Here is a 24135-nt window from a genome sequence, read left to right as displayed (position 1 = left end):
GAAACTGGCGTGGTTATTGACAATGTTAGCTTGGAGCTGATTGAGTGTTATGGCATTGTTGGCCAAAACCATGTTTACTATCTCCCTCTCTTGCTGTTCTGTGAACATAGGAGGCCATCCCCCTTGTCGTTCCTGACCCTCAATCTTATGTAGAAAAAAAAACAGTATACAATAGTACAGTAATTTCACAGGAAAAGGTAACAGAAGTGCTGATAGTGCATAGAGTACAGTACTGTAAGCAGTTACTGAAACCGTGCAGATGTTTTTGATATGATGATATTTTTACAATACCTATTTTCCAGTCGAAATGTTCCTATCACACTTGCCACTGTGTATCGGCTTAGATTTGGCTGTACTCGCAGTCCAGCCTCCCTCAGCGTCAGGCCGTGGTTGACAACGTGGTCAACCAGTGTTGCGTGGATCTCATTTCTCAGATTCGGTCCTCTTTGAGTACCTTCTTGTCTTCCTCTTCCTCTTCCTCTACCTCTTCCTCTACCTCCAGCATGGCCTCCATCTCTTCCTCTTCCTCTGTTGATTCCTCCTCTGTTGATTCTTCCTCCTCCTCCTTGTCCTCCTCCTCGTTCTCCTCCTCGTCTTACTCTTTCTCTGACTCTTTCCATTGTGCTTGAAGACTGATGAACTCACCTGCTGCTTTTTATAGTGCTTATACACCTGATTGGTGTGTCTACAATTAAGCAAACAAGTGTTTGCACACCTGATGACTGTGTTGAACCAATTGGTTGGACGGTGCGGTAATTTGACAGTCAGTGCTTTGGTATTGCAAGGAAGTGAATTCATGATAGATTTTTGTGTGTAATGTATGTTAAGTGTGTTTAGTGTTTTGCAAATCTCTGTGTGTAGAGTTTTGCAACAAGTGTGAGGTAGACAATGTGCATATAGTTGTGCAAATATGGGCTGATGTTTTGCTTCTTGAGTGTAAGGTTTTGCTAATAGTGTACTACTTTTAATTTTAGTGTGTAAGCAATCCAAAAAAACTGTAATATATCGGTCGGAATTGACTAACTGCAAACTAAGCATTTTACATGATCTAATCTAAAGTGAGAACTGTATATGTCTAATTAAACATTTATTAATGATCCTTTACTCTGAAATCTGGGCCATGAAATAACCATCTCCACAACATCTCAAACCAGACACTAAAGCTTAAATAATGATTATAATAATATATACAGGAATAATAGTGAGAGGAAAATCCACAGTTTATTAAAAGATCCTTCAATTGCTCAAACGCCACTTCAGCATGTTCCATTCTATTAATCTTTACGTTGTCATTATTGCCAATTCAAATGACTGTTAAATTCAGTGTCACCACTGGACCTGCCAGCGCTGTAACCACAATATACTTCATCAGATATAGCCTGAAACCTACTAATGCAAAATGTAATTTTACTCACTCATTTACTCACCCTTATGTTGCTGAAAACTCATATGCTGGAACATAAAATATAAAATAGATAGATATAATAAAATAGATACTTTACGCAGCTCTAGTCCATAGAACAACAGTTTATAGTGATCAGCAGCTGTCGAGCTTATAAAGGACAAATACTATAAAGCACTATTATATGTTCAGTATAAAGACCTCATAACAGTCATCCATAAGTATATTCCAAGCTTTCTGGAGCCACACTTCAGCTATGTGTTTTATGATATTTTCATGAGGATTTTTTCTCTCTCTGGACCTTGACAACAGTGCTCAATATGAACTGTTATTGTATGGAAAAGAGCAGCGTTCGGATTCTTGAAGAAAAGATTGTGTTAAGATTCTGCTGGGAAGAAAAACCAACGAAGGACAACTTGAGGGCAGTAAATCATCAGTCATGGCATTTAACAGATACATCACTGATGAAAAGAAATCCAAATGATATTCATATTTCTTTGATACAGCACAAAAAAGAAAGAAAAGATGACTGAAACAGGCAAACTGCTAGCAATGCAGACACAGTGTTTGTCTTTTATACATGTAACTTACAAAACCAAAAATGATACAATTGTGGCCTTTATCGTATTTCAAGAAAATTATTACATTCAGCACCTTTACTATATTAAAGCACAAAAGAGAACATTATATTTGTGACCTCAGCACTCGTGACCCCCAAAATGTGTTCATTAGTGAGAATGTCCTTACTGTACAGCTGAAGTGGACAAGTGACGTTGTCACGCCGTACATGTTACTTTTCTCAGTGCTGGGCCGGATGGAACAATTGCAGTAGTTTGTGGGCATTTTATGTCATAATTTTCCAGAGATTGTAAATACAAGCACAGTATTTAATGTACAAATGTCCTGAGAATTGAACGCTGATCATCGAAGAATTCAGCTTTCAGGATTCAGACCAGTAGCAGCCCCCTTCAGCAAGACATATCTGTCTCTCATAGAAATTCTTTTCAGCCAAATCAGCACTTTGATGACAAGTTTCAATGAGCAAAATATGAAATTCAACACAACTTTTATTACTTCAAAGAAAATGCAAATGTTTAAGTTTGAAAGCCATAAAAATAGGACCCGATGAAATATATTTGTATTAAAATGGCTCTGTCCATTAATCTATGCTGGGAAGATCTTTAAAAATACGTGTACATAAATGAGCTATTAGAAGACATGACGTTACCCTGCCAATCTTTAGATATTGTCATGATTGTATTCATGATATAAAACAGTTAACCTGTATCGAAATGGAAAGGTAGATAGTTTCAGAACAGGTGGGAATGTGGAGAAAAACTTCTACAACGGGACACTTATTGGATGTATTCTTTGTCCATGTCTCCATTGGGTTTTAATGAATCTCTTCAGTTACCTCTAAACACCCACAAATCATCTCTGCCCCGTCCTCTGTACAATATAACTCATTGTTGTTCTGTTATTTGCTATTGAGTTTATAATGATATGTGTTGATGTATTGATGATTTTACAGTGGCTCATTTACTGTGATGGGGTGAATTGTGTGTTTGCATCTTATATGATTGTATTAATATTACATGTTTTGTCTAATTAACGAGCTTGTTGAGTAATTCATAAGAGAATCGTGATTGTTGAGTGTTCCCATTACCTGCCATTAGAGGTTGATGCTCCATCAGACTTAAAAATAAAAACTCTGTGCAGTTGTAGAACAACATGACACACTGAAGAAGTGAGAACTGTGACATATGAATCAAATAGAAGAACTTGAGAAAGAGGAGTGGGGATCATCTTGATTATGAAACTGTCTAAAAAATTTTGTGGATTACACACCCTGTAGAGCGCAGTGATTCCATTTGTTTAACTAAAGTGAATAAAAACAAATAACATACCATTTATATGTTGCTTATTAATATATTAATGTAGGACTAATCATTTATTAATGATCAATTAACCATAAACAAATGCTTTACAAATATTTTATACTGTGTAGTTACTGTAATATAAAGTGTTACCCAGAATTCTATTAAACACAAGACAGAATTTGAGATGTGCTGGAAATGACACAAATGACAATAATCTCCAGTGATTCATGTACACACTGTTGCACACTGTTAATAGACACATTAAATAAACTAGTGAGAGTGTGAAACATGTTTTATCAAGACTTTACTTTCTAGAAGACGACAGTGCTAAAATTGCCCCAAGTTGAAGAAACGCCTAATTACTTTAGATCCAAAACCCTAACCCGACCCCTAAAAGAAAACTTTTGGCATTTTTAGAATCAAAGGGGTCATGTCATGAGGAATCAAATTTTTCTTGATCTTTTGATATATAAGAGGTCTTTCTACTATATAAGGAGTGATGGTGGTGTAGTGGGCTAAAGCACTGAACTGGTAATCAGAAGGTTGCTGGTTCGATCCCCACAGCCACCACCATTGTGTCCTTGAGCAACACACTTAACTCCAGATTGCTCCGGGGGGGATTGTCCCTGTAATAAGTGCACTGTAAGTCTATAAAAGCGTCTGCCAAATGCATAAATGTAAATGTAAATAAAAACATACTGTAAATTACAGAACTGAAAACTTAATCCCCAATGCAATAAAAGCATTTATAGATATCAAGCTGCAAAAAATGCCACTTGTAGTATATCTGGTGTAGACAGGGTGTGAGTGTTAACTGTTGTGCTTGAGATGAACAGTTCAATATATTCGGATGCAATGCATTATGTGTAACCCCTGAAATTTAGTTTTGGAATGTTGTGGAGCTTGTTCATTCTCTTCAGAATGAGTTTCAAAAATGTCTGAATTTGAGGGACTGCACGCTGTTAGCAATCATAACAGTGGGCGTTTATGTTGTTTAAAGGACATGCTTATCCCAAAACCGAGTAGAGGGGTCTGTCTGTGATACGGCACACACACAAGTAACGCCCTCTCCAAATAACCAGCGAAATCCTGAAGTCTTGGAACAGTTGGTTGCCATATTCATACAAGGTTTGTTCTGTTTATTTGTGGAGTACCGCAGCAACCATACACCTACACCTATCTATAACTCTAAACCTAACCATAACAGAAACATTTAAAAAATGAAAAGCTTGTAAAAGCATTAAATATACCACAAATTAAAATTATTTGGAATTAAATCATCCTGCCATATCACTAGGTGGCGACAGTGAAGAGAAATTTTAAGAAAGTGAAGAGGAGAAGTTTGCGTTATGCTAAGCTAATAGGCTTACCGTTAAGCTTGTAAGATAATTGGAGAAAATTTTACAGAGAATCTTACCTTTTTTTTATATATTTTTATTATTGAACAAGCATGAATAGAGTAAAGAGCACGTCCACAAAATTCACATTAAACAAGTAAGTTCAGTTTACCATTTAAATCTTCTGTTTAATAATATATGTGACACAAAACATAAAAGTTATATTTTGTCATATTTAAAGAGTTTAGAGAATATGAGTCAAACAACAATTGCATAGGATTAAAAAAGTTCTTGTAGCCAGTAGAATCACTTATGATCCAAGGGGGCGATACGTTTAGTGGGTGTTCCTTGTATTCTTGCTGGATGCAGACAGATACACTTGAAACAGAGCGTTTCAGACAGAGGGCCAGAGACAGGGTGGAAAATGATCATATATGACTAAATTCTGAATATTTTAATGCAAAAAAACTTTAACATTATCAGTGGACCTCAGGGAAGATAATAAAGCTATTAAAAATAAATTTTTAAATATTGAAATAAAAAACAACAACAGTATTTGCTTTATTTATTAATCAAATTTCCAATTTATGATGTCTGCAATTTTCCCCAAAGGAAGGTTCTTTCAGATTTTGCTCACGTTTGGGGGCAATTTTCTCCAAAAACTATAACTAACTACACAGTCTACAGTCAAAAACACATGACAGTGAAAGCATCTTGAAATATATCCGGTCCACTGCTGGAGCAGTGAATTATGAGCTGGTTAAAGCAGTGTGTTATGTGTGTGTAATGTGATTGTGGTGAAGTGATGAGTGGTATTATAACAGCAGATTCAGGCCAAACCCCTCACTGTCTGTCTCACTGAACAGATTGAGGAAATTGGCATCATTTCAGGTGCAAGTATCTCTTCAGCCACACCTTAAAGATTAATCAAGGAGTTCTTCATAAGTCCTTTATTAAATGGCAAAACAAAAACAATTGGCACATTTTTACAAATCAGGGCTATTTAAAATGAATTAGTAAAGGCCAAAGGTTAGACACTTTCCACTTTCCCTTATATATTCTGTAAATGTAACATAAAATCATGATGCTGATAAAATAAAAATCAATCAGGGCAAAAATGCCACAAAATTCCAAATTAATTCTTCTGTTTTGTTATTTGTAACATCTAATATCTTTCTTAATCATTTATTATAGTTCCAGTTATATAATCACATATAATCTAAGTTTATATTGATTTAATTTTATTGATAAGAGGTTATGCATTCTCGATCTTGATAAAGTATTTCACATAAACAGATGAGACACACACAAAAAAAAGGAATTCTGATTCTGATATGAATAACAGGACCACTTCTCCACCAGCGCAGCACATAGGCTATTGTTTGTAAAAGGATGAGTGTACAAATAATGTAATACTTCTAAAAATATGCCTGTACACTTATTTTGACTGCAGCAAGTAACTTGTAGTACAGTGTTGAAAAGCAGCATGTTGAGAGTAGAAGTTTAATTTGACTTGTTCCGTGTAATGTGTATCCAAAGACGAGATCCACACAATCCATTTTTCATTGAATAATGTCTCTTTTAATATCCTTTATGTTCTTTACAGTCAATTGTTGATCAAAAAACAACAATAGAGCACTTTAATTCTAATAACGCACAGCACGGATGCATTAAAGAAGCCAGGGAAGGTGCCGCTCTCCTCTCTTGTCTTAATAGTGATAGTATTTCACAAACTGGGGCACATGTCAGGAAGCAGACAAACTAGCTAATCCGAACGTTTGCTAGCTGCCTTGAGACGTCACATAAACTACAACACATGGAGACTGTATCACCTAGATATCTCATAGAGAATGTTTCTGTTCCCTGAACTACCAAACACAATACCCTCACTAAATAATCTAGAAAGAAATTAAGATAAACATCATATAAAGGTAAGGCTACTACACATTAGATCTCTTGCAACCAAAGCACTAATTATTAATTAAATTATTATAGATCATAATTTGGATGTTCTCTGTTTGAATGAAACCCAGGGGTGTAATGTAACAAATTACAAATACTCTAATGTAATGTTAATACAGTAATGTTACTGTAATTTACCACTTTTTTTCCAAGAATAGTACTTTAAGTATTTTTAATTTTTTATACTTTTACTTCAGTAAATTTTAAGTGCTGTAACTGTTAAGTGCTTTTACAGCGCTATTTTCCTACCTTCTGTGTTTGCTACTTCCCTGTCCTGATTTTATTTTTATCTATCAACATGATTGGCTAGGGAGAGTCTTGTGACTCCCATCAAATCAAATCACACCTAAAAAACTTGAACAGCAGCTGTAGATTGGGCACCAACTATTATGGATGTGGAGGATGCCTCAAGCACAGTTCAACACCTGAACATCACAGCTGCACCTGAAAGGGATTTTTGCTGTGAAAAAGGCCAATTGCATGATCATGTCATGTGAGTTTAACTTGCTCAAGCCAGATATCAGCATTAATCCTACCTCTAATTTGAAGAAACATATTGTGACGAGGCAGGCAATGAATGAGGATCTAAGTGCAGATTTAATGCAAACAAAAGATGAACGAAGTTACACAGAATATAACAAAACGCAGGAGACCAGGCACAGAACATGACAAAACATGCAAAAACTGACTAAGGAAACGGGAAAATAAGGGCTTAAATACACATGGGAAAACAAGGAACACCTGGGGAAACAATCAGGGAATCAGAATCAATCAGGGGGAATCAATCAAGGAATAAAAATACAAGGATTACAAAACTAACACAGGAAACAGGAATCTAAACAAGAATGTCAAAACAAAAACTAAAGACAACAGGGAATATGTGACACATATCAAGGTAAATTTCATATTTCTGCTTACTAGATTCTGTGTCTATAACGTAGCGTGTAATTTAACTCTATCATTTTTTATCTATCACTGAGATTATTGGGCTTCTGTGAGAGATTAATGCAATGTTATCAATAAAATGATCTAGAAGTTTATGTGAAAAAAAAAGAGAGAGAGAAAATTTTTCGATATTGAAGGTACATTTTGAGTAATTATCTATATTTAGCCAATGTTCTACATCTAGACCAGGGGTGTTCATTACATCATTTGTGATGGCAAGAGCACCACTGATTGGTTGATCTAGATAAAATATAAACGATTGACTTTTTATTTCCTGACATCTGTCGCTGTGTGCTCTTTGATTGACAGGTGGCTAATGTTTGTGTGCTAATGGACGCCTAAATGATCAAATACACTTGGCCCCAAACGTCCCTATCCCGAGCCACATTAACCAGCTCTGACTGGGGGACCCCGAGGCGTTCCCAGGCCAGTGTGGAGATGTAATCTCTCCACCTAATCCTGGGTCTTCCCCGAGGCCTCCTCCCAGCTGGACGTGCCTGAAACACCTCCCTAAGGAGGCGGCCAGGGGGCATCCTTACCAGATGCCCAAACTACCTCAACTGACTCCTTTTGACGCAAAGGAGCAGCGGCTCTACTCCGAGCTCCTCACGGATGACTGAGCTCCTCACCCTATCTCTAAGGAGAAGCCTGCCACCCTTCTGAGGAATCCAATTTCAGCAGCTTGTACTCGCAATGTCATATAAATACTATTAATCTAACAAGGAAATGAGAAAAGCACTCACTACTTGTGGCCGAATAATTTTAGTAGCTTTAGAAGAATTAATGTAATAGAATAAAACAGTAATAATATGTTTTTAATAATACTGACCCCTGATGTAGAGAGTGTGTTAATTGGTATAATAAATTACCAGGAAATTAGAGATGATAAAATAATTTATCATTATGATTACCCTTTATAAAGATAGAAATTTATCATCATTTGTAGAGCAATACTTCAGCAGAACATTCAACCAGTCACAAACTTCAGAAAACTGTGCATCATACATTAGAATGAGAACACAACTCTTTCTGGGCTTAAAAGATACAAGAACTAAATCAATGTGGAAACAATGTGTCCCCCATGTGCTGTTTAAAGAAATAATTCACACAAAAATGAAAATTCTCTCATCATTTACTCACCCTCATGCCATCTGTCTATTTTAGAAGAATATTTCAGCTCTGTCCATTCAATGTAAGTGAAGGGGTGCCAAAATAGTGATGCTCCAAAAAGCATATAAAAGCAGCATAAAATGAATACTCCAGTGGTTTTAATTTTTGGGTGAATTATTCCTTTTTAAGCGTGATGTAGCCCCTGTACCAAACAACTTTTCCCATGCCTTCTACCTCCTCTATTGTGCAGGACATGATGTGCCAAGTGATCCTGCTTATTTAGCATTTATTTGCATTCTTTGCATTGTTTGAACAGGTTTTATGCACAACAATAACGCTCTGTCAGCATAAAGGGAAATTTGATCCTACACATAAAGTGATTTTAAGGTAATTGTTTCATACATTACGATTTAAAATGGTGATCAGTGTATTGAGAATAACTTTTTCATCTTTTCATTTCTGTTATCATGTCTCTCATTTATTTTTTGGGATCAGATTCATGTAGTATTTATCATAGATAAGTGATGTATTTTAAAAGTTGGCATACAGTGTTCATTATTATGAGGCATAGGTTTTGCAACTCGGTACTCAACACTCACTACTCATGAGTACTTTTAAATTAGCTACTCTTTTACTCTTACTTGAGTAGTTTTTAGGACAGCTACTTTTACGATACTCACACAAAATGATAAAAAAAAACTAAAGATTTTTCAGTACTCTTTCCACCCCTGCACCTGGATTAAACCGGATGAATAAATTAGTTTAAATGAATCTACTCTGAAGGGTTGAGGAGGAGGTGTAGCTGCAATTTACAGTGACATATTTGATGTTACTCAGAGGACAGGGTATAAGTTTAAGTTGTCTGAACTAATAATGCTTAATGTGCGACTGTCAGATATAAATATAAAATCTCTGTCATCTTTTACCCTTGCTACAGTGAATAGATCACCCGGGTCTTATTCTGATTTTCTTGGTGAATTTGCAAATTTTTTATCAGATCTAGTAGTTACTGTAGATAGAGCTTTAATTTTTGGTGATATCAACATTCACATAGATAATGAACATTGGGATTAACATTTATCAATATTCTCAACTCTCTTGGAGTCAGACAAAATGTGACAGGCCAACTCATCGCCATAATCATATGCTAGATTTAATTATGTCATACATAGTTGATGTTGATACTATAGAAATTGTACCGCAGAGTGATGATATCTCAGATTACCTCATCTCTTCTATGCTGCGATCAGATAATGTTTCTCAATCAACACCATGCTATCATTCAGGTAGAACTATAAAGACCACTAAAGATAGCTTCACTAATAATGTTCCAGATCTATCACATACACTCACTTAGCCCCAAAGTCTAGAGGATTTTGATGAAATAACAATAATATAAATACAGTCTTCTCTAGCACCCTCGATAGTGTCGCCCCCTTTGATTAAAGAAAATTAAATAAAAAAGCCCTGCACCATGGTACAATGATCACACTCATTCTCTCAAGAGAGAAGCTCGGCAAATGGAGTGCATGTGGAAGAATACAAAATTAGAGGTATTTCACGGTGCTTGAAGGATAGTGTCTGTAGCTACAGACAGGCACTAAAAGCTGTCAGGTCAGCATATTTTAGCAAACTCATAGAAAATAACCACAACAATAAGTGTTTATTAAGTACTGTGGCTAAATTGGTTAGGAATAAAGCCTTAACAGAACCAGATATTACGTCACAGCACAAGAGTAATGACTTCATGAATTTCTTTACAGATAAAAATAAAATCAGAAATAAAATTGGATTTATGCAATCATCTATCACAGTACCTCAGAAAACAGTGTCTCATAATTTTCCTCACGTGCAACTTAAATCCTTCACTGTCATAAGTCATGAAGAGCTAACGAAACTTATTGGGACATCAAAAGCCACAACATGTATGTTAGATCCAATACCAACTAAGCTCTTAAAAGAGGTATCTCCTGTCATTTCAGAACCTCTTCTTAATATTATTAACTTGTCGCTTTCCTTAGGACATGTCCCAAGAAACTTTAAAATGGCAGTTATATACAGGTCCTTCTCAAAAAATTAGCATATTGTGATAAAGGTCATTATTTTCCATAATGTAATGATAAAAATTAAACTTTCATATATTTTAGATTCATTGCACACCAACAGAAATATTTCAGGTCTTTTATTGTTTTAATACTGATGATTTTGGCATACAGCTCATGAAAACCCAAAATTCCTATCTCAAAAAATTAGCATATCATGAAAAGGGTCTCTAAACAAGCTATTAACCTAATCATCTGAATCAACTAATTAACTCTAAACACCTGCAAAAGATTCCTGAGGCTTTTAAAAACTTCCAGCCTGTTTCATTACTCAAAACCGCAATCATGGGTAAGACTGCCGACCTGACTGCTGTCCAGAAGGCCATCATTGACACCCTCAAGCAAGAGGGTAAGACACAGAAAGAAATTTCTGAATAAATAGGCTGTTCCCAGAGTGCTGTATCAAGGCACCTCAGTGGGAAGTCTGTGGGAAGGCAAAAGTGTGGCAAAAAACGCTGCACAACGTGAAGAGGTGACCGGACCCTGAGGAAGATTGTGGAGAAGGACCGATTCCAGACCTTGAGGGACCTGCGGAAGCAGTGGACTGAATCTGGAGTAGAAACATCCCCGCATTCCCCAGGTCAAGCCACTTTTGAACCAGAAACAGCGGCAGAAGCGCCTGACCTGGGCTACAGAGAAGCAGCACTGGACTGTTGCTCAGTGGTCCAAAGTACTTTTTTCGGATGAAAGCAAATTTTGCATGTCATTCGGAAATCAAGGTGCCAGAGTAAGGTGCCAAGGAGGAAGACTGGGGAGAAGGAAATGCCAAAATGCCTGAAGTCCAGTGTCAAGTACCCACAGTCAGTGATGGTCTGGGGTGCCATGTCAGTTGCTGGTGTTGGTCCACTGTGTTTTATCAAGGGCAGGGTCAATGCAGCTAGCTATCAGGAGATTTTGGAGCACTTCATGCTTCCATCTGCTGAAAAGCTTTATGGAGATGAAGATTTCATTTTTCAGCACGACCTGGCACCTGCTCACAGTGCCAAAACCACTGGTAAATGGTTTACTGACCATGGTATTACTGTGCTCAATTGGCCTGCCAACTCTCCTGACCTGAACCCCATAGAGAATCTGTGGGATATTGTGAAGAGAAAGTTGAGAGACGCAAGACCCAACACTCTGGATGAGCTTAAGGCCGCTATCGAAGCATCCTGGGCCTCCATAACACCTCAGCAGTGCCACAGGCTGATTGCCTCCATGCCACGCCGCATTGAAGCAGTCATTTCTGCAAAAGGATTCCCAACCAAGTATTGAGTGCATAACTGAACATAATAATTTGAAGGTTGACTTTTTTTTTGGTATTAAAAACACTTCTTTTATTGGTCGGATGAAATATGCTAATTTTTTGAGATAGGAATTTTGGGTTTTCATGAGCTGTATGCCAAAATCATCAGTATTAAAACAATAAAAGACCTGAAATATTTCAGTTGGTGTGCAATGAATCTAAAATATATGAAAGTTAAATTTTTATCATTACATTATGGAAAATAATGACCTTTATCACAATATGCGAATTTTTTGAGAAGGACCTGTAATTATTATAAGTAAATAGCTTATTAAGAAGTCAGAAATTGATCTTGGAAAATTGGCTAATTATAGACTGATTTCAAATCTCCCTTTTATGTTGAAAATACTAGAAAAGGTAGTGTTCTCCCAACTATGTTCATTTCTACAGATAAATAGTATATATGAAGAATTTCAAACAGGATTTAGGCCTCATCACAGTACAGAGACTGCACTTATCAGAGTTACAAATGACTTGCTTTTATCAACTGATCGCGGCTGCATTTCTCTTCTAGTGATTTTAGATCTTAGTGCTGCATTTGACACGATATATCATAACACTCTCAAGACTAGATTATTGTAATGCATTACTGGAAGGATGTCCAGCAAGATCAATAAATAAACTTCAATTGGTTAAAAATACTGCAGCCAGAATGCTAACGAGAACCAACAAATATGATAATATTAGCCCCATTTTATCGTGATTACATTGGCTACCTGTTAAATTTCTTATTGATTTAAAAATTCTGTTAACTACGTACAAAGCTTTGGATGGTCTAACTCCACAGTAATTAAGTGATCTTCTACCACGCTATATTCCATCACTTTCATTATGATCGCAAAATTCTGAACTGTTAATAGTTCCTAGAATATCAAAATCCACAAATGCAGGTAGATCCTTTTCATATTTGGCTCTTGAACTATGGAATAGTCTCCCTAACACTGTTCAAGATGCAGACACACTCACTGAGTTTAAGTCTAGACTAGATTTATGAGTGGTGGTGGTGTAGTGGTCTAAGCACATAACTGGTATTCAGAAGGATGCTGGTTCAAGCCCCATGGCTACCACCATTGTGTCCTTGAGCAAGGCATTTAACTCCAGGTTGTTCCGGGGGGATTGTCCCTGTAATAAGTGCACTGTAAGTTGCTTTGGATAAAAGTGTCTGCCAAATGCATAAATGTAAATGGATTTAGCCAGACATACACCTAATTTATCCTTCAACTCACATTTAGGCTGCTTTAGTTAGGTCTGCAAAAACCAGAAACCAACTCCAACCATAAGACATGGGATACTTCATATGTCATTGTCTGAACCTTGGACTTAAGATGGACCTCACCAAAATTACCGGCCAGTTGAGCTTCGATGCACCTAACTGAACTCTGCCTGCATCACCTTGGTCTAATGATGGACTATCAATTAATTGCCAACAAATCCCTTCATCAGCCAACTAACAAAGGACAAATTATGTGAACTTCTGCAGTTAATCAAGGATGGAGTTCAAAGACATTAGTCATTAATCTTACAGTTCAAACAAAATCTTTGTTTAAACACTGACCCTCAACACTTAGTTTAATCATTTTAAACCATGACTTGCACTATACATAAGTAATAATGTCATTATATTCATGATGTTAGTCAGAGGGGAACTGGCCCTCACAGTGAGTCTGGTTTCTCCCAAGGTTATTTTTCTCCATTAAACAACATCTTATGCAGTTTTGTGTTCCTTGCCACAGTCACCTTTAGCTTGCTCACTGGGGTTATTAATACAATTATTATTTAATTTTTAATACACAATTCACAATCATATTTAATAAAACTACACTATGATGACTCTAAGATTTTAAAGATATTTCAGTTTCATTTTCTGTAAAGCTGCTTTGAAACTACATAAAATGTGCTATTCAAATAAAAATTGACTTGACTATATATACATATGTTGGAGACAACACACATGCCCTGTGCTGACAGGGCATGTGATTATCTAATAAAAATAACCAAATTTGCATTCAAGTGAAAATAAAAATATGGATGAATATTGTAGGTCAATAATTGTTTTTATTTCACCTCAAGAGCCTGCTTTTATTCTGTAGAACCAAATTGCTTCAACTGTGGAATCCTCCACAGAGGAGCACTAAGAAATAATAATAATAAAAACAATATATAAATATATGTATAGACAACTATTGTTATAGATGTTTAGAACCGATAGTTCTAAAAAAACAACTATCATTAGATAGTCATTAGAAAGCTGTTTATGTCAACAAACACGAAAGAGAAAGCAAGTTTCATATTAAAAGACTATAGGTTTAGCTTGCCATAGTGCACTTAAAATAGATTCGCCTTTTGATCAAAAATAAAAGCACACTGACCTGCTTTCGTAGTTTGGGTGCTTGAGAGTGTTTCAGAAACGTCAGATGAGGTTTGAATGCTTTGTCATCTCCTGACACAATGCCCCTCTCCTCAAATGCCTTCCTCCCCATCTCTGGGTGGAGAGACTTAAACATTAGACAGATGCATCCTGGGATAGTCTATTTACAGCCTCTCACAGACAGAACTTAGAGTATTCCACTCGTCCTCGATGTAAGACAAGAACTTAATCAATACACACACATAGAGAGAGAGAGGTATTGTTTGGTTTGATGACATTAGCAGACTTATCACTCAGTACATTACTGTTATTATATTATATATTTAATGCATGAATTTGTTGTTACATGTTCACAATGGATTTCCAATATAAATATTTTTTTTACATATGTCTGAATGCAAACATAAATGCTACAATATTATTACTGAATTATTTTGGCCATGTCTGGGTATGTATACAGATTTCTCGATTCGATTACAGTTCACAAGCTTTCAATCTGATTTGATATCGATTCATATGGGTATATTTCAGTTATAATGTCTATTTTGCTTAGATATGAAATAAGTTCTCTCTCAACTAATGCAGTTAATTATACAGTGGACCTTTTAACTTGGTTCATTATGAAAATATTGATTTTACAAATTTGTATTTTATCATTAATTTACATGTCCATGCAAAACCCTGCAAAATCTTACTGGTGTCCATGTTCATGTATTCCATCAATAAATGATGTCTTGAAATGACATATATTGCATATTTTGTTACATGTTTATGGTTTACATGCATAATTTGTACAATTTACAAGTATTTACATTGATATGTAGAACACGTGCTAAACCGCTACTGTCTCTTTAAGAATAGCATCAGCTCAGCAAGCGACTGAGTGTGTTAGATTGGAGTTAAGTTTTCCTATTTTTGTTGTTATTTTTAATCAACAACCTACAGTTGAAAGAATATTAAAAGAGACATTATTCAATGACAAATGGATTGTGTGGATCTCGTCTTTGGACACATATTACACGGAACAAGTCAAACCAAACTTTTACTAACAGAGAAAGGTTCTCACTGCTGAACTTCTTCAAAGCTCAACATTTACCAGCCAGTGGCCAATCACAGATGTTTTTAGTCGCATAGCATGAAATTTGGTGGCACATGTGAGTGATTTACTCTCATTGTAGTGTTGCACAAAGAGTACAGTATGGGGATTAAAAAATTGAAGGGACTATTACCCAGCACTAATTTAACTTAAAACTGTGTATTTCTTCAACTTCAGGCACTTTCAAGTCCCACAGGGTAAATTTGTATTACAATTATAATATTTTAACATGATAATTTTTGCTCTACAAAAGTCACATTAAAACAGTCTGGGAAACTAGTCTCTTAATAATTTATGTGGTGTACTTTTCAAATACTTGTTTTATACATGTTTTACCCTTGTTCCAGACCCAAACTTTCATTCATATAATATTATTACATTATTACATATATTATAATTTCATTACTGAACCACAGCGTTACACTTTTAGCAAAGATTACATACACCAGCTTTCAAAGTGTTATATGATAAAAACATTATTCTTGACACAATACCTTTTCTTGAAATTATTCTTTCCAAAATTCCACCTGGACCATTTATTGAAACAAATTTTTTTTTTTTTACACATTTTGAATCATTTGATGTTGTGTGATGACTTTGTGTGAGGAACTGATCTTTATTTAATGATGAATGCCTACATTTACATGCAACCTATTATAACCCGTTAATGATCCGACTGATAACTCAATCGAAATGAAAAACATTTACTGATCGGACTGAAATTTTCATGATTGAAAGTGATGGTGAAGACCTAAAATAATCTGTTAAATAGAAGAAAATGATCCATGTAAACCTTTAAATCTAACCACTTTGGCAGACGAAGGAAGTTTTCCCTCAATAGTTTCCCTCTGTAAGCTCGTGAAAGTCTGACGTCATCATTTATTGTTTTGTTGGGTATAATTTGAATATAGAAATAAACACATGGAAGAAATTAGAGTTTATGGACTTCATTCTTTTAACGTGTCACTAGTCCTGCAAAACCTTACTGGTGTGATGATATTAATGCTGTCACTGATATTTCAATGTCAGTACTTGTCACGGTTCTGGTAAACCCACAGGTTTGTTTTGTTATTTTCTCTCCCTCATGTTTCACAGGCACACTCGACTGGCATGATCAATGTTTTCATGGAAACGTTCATTGTTCTCAGAGTGGCACCGATCATGCCACTGATTACTTGTCGAGCTACACCCGTTTCAGCCTGATTGCACTTCCTACATAAAGCCCTCATGTTTCTCTGCCGGATTATTATTCTCTGTTGAGTATTAACCTCGCTCTCCTCGTTTAGGTGGTCCTGTCTTGTGACATTGTTGGGTTGCCCGTGTTGTTCATGTTGTGGTTTGCCTTCCACTCTTCGCTGAGTTTAGCCTGGCAATCCACAAAGAATTCCAATCTCTGCCTGTGTGCCGGGAATCTACAGATCAGCTGTTGCTCGCATTGATTGCTGGACACCCTACTCTTCGCCAAGCTTCAACCGAGGATTCTGCCAAGCTCCTCCTGATTTCCATGACAAACACACTACTGTCTGTGCAGTGGCGCATCATTGACTTTGTTAATACATATTTTGGAACTGTGATCTCCGCTCTTGGGTTTGTCCTGCTCCAGAATGTTACAGTAGTTCTCTCACCGGATTCAAATGTGCTGTGACTGTTAATTGCGGGACAATCACAGCACATCTGAAAGCTCCCAATAGATGCGTTCTACGTCCTTCCGAGTTTTTTTCTTCCAAGGTAGTTTGTCAAGTCTGGTCAAGTGTGTTCCCTGTGTTCTTTGCATTAATAAATACAAAAACATATGTCTAAATGAAAATGAGATAACATGGACTGATGGATTCAGAAGCATACACCATCCATTAACACCCCCAGAGCTCACGGTTGGTCTGTGTTTAAACATTAAAACATCTTATAAGAGATTTTTTTTCTACTCAAACCAGACTGTTGTGTTCAGTTATGATCCCCTCTGTGTTTCATGGCTGACACAGCAAACAAACTCAACAAGGTATTTTTTATTTATTCTCCATTACAACCTAAAAAAAGTGGAACGAGATGCTGTGCTTTTGCTAAGCGCTATGGGGAATTTATAGCCTCGGTTGATGTAATCATTAGATGCACCTGAGGCCAGGCTATAAATGGATGCGTCACCAGTTGTCGTCAGAAACCTCTGAGGTTTAAGGGTCGACTGCAGAGTATTGTGCAGGAGAGAGAGATCGTTGTCCGCTAACGATCTCTCTCTCCCGCACGGCCCTCTGCAGTCAGCCTTTAAACCTCACGGAGGCATAATTAGCCTAATACGGGACCTGGTGTATGATCACGACCCGGCCCGCCCTCCGCCCTGCCACAATATATAAATATATATATATATATATATATATATATATATATATATATATATATATACTTTAAATCTCCCGCTCAGATTGGGTCTCTTCCACGACTAGAAACTCGAATGACATGACCACACGTGAGACTCCCTAAACGGAGGAGACTGACTGCTCATCTTAATATTAGCGGTGTAAAAATGGGCAAACAGCTCTCAGAGAGAGTGGGATGTCACATCCACACATGCACTTATTTATTTAATATAATCGCACATACTGACATTGCGATTGCGATATGATTAATTGTGCAGAACTAATTTGGAGGAAATTCTAGGAGATCAGCAGTTACAGAAATACTCAAACTAACCCATCTGCAGGGGGTCTGTGTATCTCAGCGAGTACTGACGCTGACTATCACACATGGAGTTAAGAGTTTGAATCCAGGGTGTGCTGAGTGACTCCAGCCAGGTCTCCTAAGCAACCAAATTGGCCCAGTTGCTAGGGAGGGTAGAGTCACATGGGGTAACCTCCTCGTGGTGGTGATTAGTGGTTCTCTCAATGGGGCGTGTGGTGATTTGTGTGTGGATCGTGGAGAATAGCATGAGCCTCCACATGCTGTTAGTCTTGGCGGTGTCATGCACAACGAGTCACGTGATAAGATGCACGGATTGATGGTCTCAGAAGCGGAGGCAACGGAGACTTATCCTCCACCACCCGGATTGAGGCGAATATCCACACCACCATGAGGACCTACTAAGTAGTGCGAATTGGGCATTCCAAAATTAGGGAGAAAAAGGGATAAAATTAAAATGAAAAGGAAAAAAATTAAAAATAGCCCATCTGGCACCAACAATCATGCCACAGTCCAAATCACTGAGATCACATGATTTTATGAACTACACTGCTGCCACAGGATTGGCTGATTAGGTAATCGCATGAATGAGTAGATGTACAGGTGTACCTAATAAAGTGCTCGATGATTGTATGGGCATTTTCCAAAATGCATTTTTGTGCCGGGAATGGGACGCCACTCGAAGAGTCTTTCTTTTTTCATTAAGGGCCCTTTTACAAGAATTTTGGTGAAGGGTACATTCAAACTGTAATGCCATGCTCTCTTTAGAGAACCCACATCAAGAGCTTTGTCCTTTGTAGTGAGTAGAGCATAGGGACGATCACTTTCAACTGGAATTCGCCCTATGTCTGTAATGTAGAGAGGAGGAGTGATGTACCTGCCACTAATGTGATTGTGCTCAGAAGTTCTCCTGCAATCTGAGCAAACACCACTTCCTGTTTGGAGTGTCCCACTGCACAGAAGGGCAGAATCAGACTCCTGCCGGCCAGCAGAGACTCCAGATCTGATTGTGTTGATGCAGCGCGCACACACACACACACACACACACACACACACACACACACACACACACACACACACACACACACGTAAAAGCGTAATCCAGGAGGAAGTCACAGCTATCCAGTTATGCAAGTTTTGCATGTTCAGAAATAATTATTTGTGTTCTATGAATCATAGAACCACACAATATCATTCTGTTACGTTTAATAACAGATAATGACAGTGACAGCACCTTATAATTACCAGTGTGGATGGAGATGAATAGTTATGTAGCTGTAAGAGATGTAATTGTGAGTGTAAGGCAGGTGCCAGTGAGTCTGGGCTACTCCTCGAGAAAACAAAAGGCTCTCATGAGAATTAACATCTGAACTCTCTCTTGCGGATGTAACAGCAACATCCGAGATGCAACAAACTGTGCAGCTAACACCTCCCTTCTAAAGTCTCTTCATCTCACTCCTCGTCCTCACTTAAAGCTCACTAAAAACCTATGCAATGTGAAGTGTGTACAAAAAGTAACTATAACATGTTTGGTATCATTTAAAGTGTCTCAGTGCGCCTGGTAAACTGGTCTCATCTTCCCAGCCATAATGAAAAGCAAAAAGAAGTAATAAAATATGAGAACTGTGGTGTGCCCCTTAAAGGTGTGCCCTCCCCCAGATCCTCCATACCCCCTGTATGTAAATCTACAGGAACCCCTTCAACAGGGGACCAAAATCTAATTATAATGACAGACACCAACCACCATTTGGTTAGCATATTGAATTATCTGGGTATTTAAGGAAAGGCGACACATTGCTCAGGGCTCTCTGTAATCAGACGATCCCAAACAGTTTACTGTGTGTAGTTTATTTCAGGTGATTGCAATTCGAATTTCTTATATTTTGATAAAATGTCTAACTTTGACTTATCAATGTCTAATTGGAATTGATGAATTGATTATGTTACCTGATCAATAAATTGTCAACATTTGATTTTATTCTGACTGACTCTGACATTGTGTTTCTCAAACAGATTAAACGATTCGTATGTTACCGCAAGTCTGCGTCAGATTAGTGACGACTAATATTTGGCATTGATTCAAGTGTACTTGGTTTGCAAAGACAAAAAGGGAATTTCCGTTTAGAACAGCAAACGCTGCTTGACCAATCTAAATCTGGGTGTCTTACCTCTGTTTTAATTTGATGTTTCTCCAGATAAGTGTACGTGGGAAACCACGCATGGCCAATCCAAAGCTATTACAAGAGAAGTTATGTTGGTCAACTTACATCTGTAATAGTGGCCGTGACCTCTACTGAAGAAAACGTTAAGTTACATTCAAGTGTGTGCAATTCCATGGGGCTATACTGAAGTATCTTTGATTGTGTGAACGTGAACGTGACCGATCTCAGGTATATAGCAATTACCTCTGTTTGATGATCCAAACCTGATGCGCTTGTGATCGTGAGACCCGCGGTGTAGAGAAAACACGCGAGGACCTCAAAGCGACATAGTTTCTTAATCGAAACGGGTAAAGTACAATTAAAGAGTTAAAGGAATAATCAAACATTCGCTCACTTTTAATGATACTCAGATATCATTAAAAACCTTTTTCATTTATGGAGTCAGATGAAATAACGAGGTAATACATAAGAGAAAATGTATTTCATTTAATCTTGTTGTGTTGCGTAACAAGAAAGACAGTAACACGCAGAGATCATCACCCGTATTATTGGAGACCGTCATTGGACTGATAAACGGGCTTATGAGTAATGGACATGTGCATCAGTGCACCGCAAAAACATCCTTTCTTTCATCTGAATTTTTGTCTTGTAGTCCAGTAAAAATATTTAAACATCCTTTAAACAGTTCATCCAAAAATAAAAATGTGTGTCATTTACTCACCCTCATGTTGTTCCAAACCCATATGGCTTTCTATAATGGAACACAAAAGTTGCATTTTTGAAGAATATTCTGGCCACACTTTCTGTATAATGAAAGTGAATGTGAGCTGCAAAATGACAAAAAGCACCTAAACGTAGCATAAAAGTTGTCCATGTAACTCATGAAATATATTCCAACTCTTCTTTAAAGAATAAATTATATATAAAAAAAGATAAACTCTCTTGAAAATAAGTCTTAATATTTTATGCAGTTTAAATTTTAAAGTAAATTCATTTTGTTTAAAGATGTTTAGATATTTATCTTGGAAAATGAGAACAGTTTCTGTTTTCAGCTTTGTGACACAATAAAAACACGATTTTAGGGAGTTTTTTGCAACAAGAAAGTAATAGTGCCTTAACTAGCTCACTATCAAATTACAAACCAATCTGCATCTCCACAGGAACCACATAGTAACCATTTTGCTACTGATTTACCTATATATATATATATATATATATATATATATATATATATATATATATATATATATATATTGCATAATAAAAAAATAAGTAACAAAATGTATATCTCCAGAGCACCAAGACATTGTCTATTAAACACATCAACATATTCTAAATGTTCCTAAGATTCACATTTAGAACCGGCAAATGACTAAACGATAAAAAAATAAGGACACTTTTTTTTATTTGTTAAGTGTAAACATGAATGAAAAATGCACGCATATCCCAAGATATTCTGCTAATATAGTCCTGTAGGCCCATCACCTTTGTAACAGCTGGAATAATCAGTTTAAAGTGAAGTTAACACAAAGTTAGTTCAAAATAAAAATAAACTGTACAGAAAATGATACTGTGAGGGGCAGTGCTGTGAAACTCATGAATATTAATGATGTTATGCACAGTAAAAGATTATTTTATATTTCCTGTTTCAATCAACAGTCATTCCCATAAACAAGATGACAAAGTTCACAAACAACCGTCACACAACCCAACCATGAAACACAGTTTACTATAGGGAGGAATCACACTGCGCACCGGTGCGCCCCATCAACAATCAGCTCACCTGGATACCACACACACCTGAGAGTGATTAAGAGAGAGGGAGAGAAAGAGAAAAAGACAACACACACTACATACACACATACGGTGAGCTGTGGCAAACCTGCTGACACTAAACGACACTAACCGCAACGAACACTGATCATAACATTCAAAATAACACATTCGGTTCAGGATCGCCAGTCAAAACACACACACAGATGAAATAGAAACTCCAACTCAAGAACTGGAGATTTCAAAAAGTGGTGAGGACACGTCTCACCCCATAACCGACAGCGATGTATCGAATAATCATTCAGTGAACAGAAATTCATCTTTTGCCAATCCTTTAAGAGAGTAAAAAAATTAATAAAAGAGTATTGAGGACAACTATACAACATATCTGTTGTCTAGGACAGTCCATTATACAGTTTAACGCTCATTTTACAGTATAACAATTTTTGATCCCAGAATGCTATGACTGACCAATCAAAATGAAGTTAATGATGTAATTGTACCATGGGTCGTACTCAAAAGTGCAATGTGAGAAGAGACCAGATGTGTGTGTGAGAAAGTTCTTACAGATCAACCTGCTCCTCTGTACTCAGGTGTGTCACCAGTAGAGTGATGTGAAGAGTGTTCACAGGTATCAGCACTCACGACAGATGTGCATCCTGCTCAAGAACACACTTATGCATGTACACCACTGCCTTCTTGACTGCACAGAGAATAAGTGTGGCACAACAAAACATATTGTTTCCACTTCATTTTGTTTCATTTTATTTAGTTATAACTGTACAGTACTGACTAAACATTTCCTGACCACCATGCAAATATCTAGAAACAAAAAATACCCGTACATTTAATATCTAAAATCACAAGTTCCAAGTAATTCTGTATAATCTTGTGGCACTCCATTTTTGGAGCTGAAACCATGAAAATTAAAATAGTTTTCGAACTGTTTGCGCTACAGGCATTAAGTATGCATCTTCTGAAAGAGGGCAGCATTTTCCCGAAGTATTTGCAGTAAAAAAAATTACAAAAGCACAAGTATATTAGAACTGAAATGTTTAGTGCAGAATTATTAATTTTTTTATCATATAAAAACATATAAAAAATGTGACTGAGCAACCCAGATAAGCAATGGTCTCAAAGCCACATGTCTAAAAAACATAATCTTTCAAATTTGAGGCCCCAATTTTTTTTCCCCCAAAATGACCACTAGGGGACTTCAAAAGGCCACTCTGTAACCAAATCTTAGAGGTACAGAAAGCTATTATAGGTAATTATACATGTACATCTTTGGGTTGTTTTTCTAATACCAAATACCAAACACTTGGCACTCCTTGTTTTTTGTGTATGTTTTATGCCTTTAATTTTGTGTATGACATTGAAACAGGAAATCATCAAAAACACCTTCAGAGCTTAAAGGGTTAAACTTGGAACGTTTGTAGAATTATGATGTGAATTGATGAAGAAATAATTACAATTCTCACTTTTTCTTTATCACTAATGAAATGTAAGAAAGTTCGCATTGATGCACTTTGTATCATTCCATAGGGTAAGAGTTAGTTTATAGTACATATTATCAGATTCATACTGGAAAAACAATAGAAGTCTAAGGTATGTCCATTTAGATTTAGCTATGGAAACGTGTGTGTGTGTGTGTGTGTGAGTGCGCGAGTGTGTGTGTCTGTGTGTGAGTGCGCGCGCGCGTGTGTGTGTGAGTGCGCGAGTGTGTGTTTGTGTGTGTGTGAGCTCACCTTTCTTGACTGAGAAAGCGTGTCAGCACGTCTGATGCCTTTAAATCCTCTGTCAGCTGTACAGCCATAGAGACCATAGAGAACCGAGGAGCCTTGAACCCTCCTCATGGTCACTATAACGTGTTTTCCGCTCTCGGTGGGGAACGTGGTGAGTTGTGCGTTGACACCACAGAGAATAGCATGAAGCCTCCACGCGTGCTATTGACGGTCTCAGACACGGAGGCAACTGAGGTTCGTCCACCGCCACCCGGATTAAGGCGAGTCACTATACTATAGCGTACAAAGGGTTAGGTTTAGA

The 24135-nt window shown here is 37.0% G+C and overlaps 1 protein-coding gene across 1 annotated transcript in view; it reads right to left on the bottom strand.

Annotated features, from left to right (window-relative positions):
- akap7 (A kinase (PRKA) anchor protein 7) overlaps nt 1-23905 on the bottom strand; it is a 101064-nt gene extending 77159 nt beyond the window's left edge. Inside the window, exons 1-4 of the mRNA XM_052095448.1 lie at nt 23838-23905; nt 22100-22116; nt 19032-19163; nt 14393-14505 (exon numbers count right to left, since the gene is read on the bottom strand). Of these exons, the coding sequence (XP_051951408.1) occupies nt 14393-14505; nt 19032-19163; nt 22100-22116; nt 23838-23905 (330 nt within the window). The remainder of the gene's footprint in view (nt 1-14392; nt 14506-19031; nt 19164-22099; nt 22117-23837) is intronic.
- Nucleotides 23906-24135: the final 230 nt, after the last annotated feature.

Source organism: Xyrauchen texanus, chromosome 28, assembly GCF_025860055.1.
Source record: "Xyrauchen texanus isolate HMW12.3.18 chromosome 28, RBS_HiC_50CHRs, whole genome shotgun sequence".
Taxonomy (NCBI): Eukaryota; Metazoa; Chordata; class Actinopteri; order Cypriniformes; family Catostomidae; genus Xyrauchen; species Xyrauchen texanus.
This window is presented reverse-complemented; position numbering and strand designations above follow the sequence as displayed.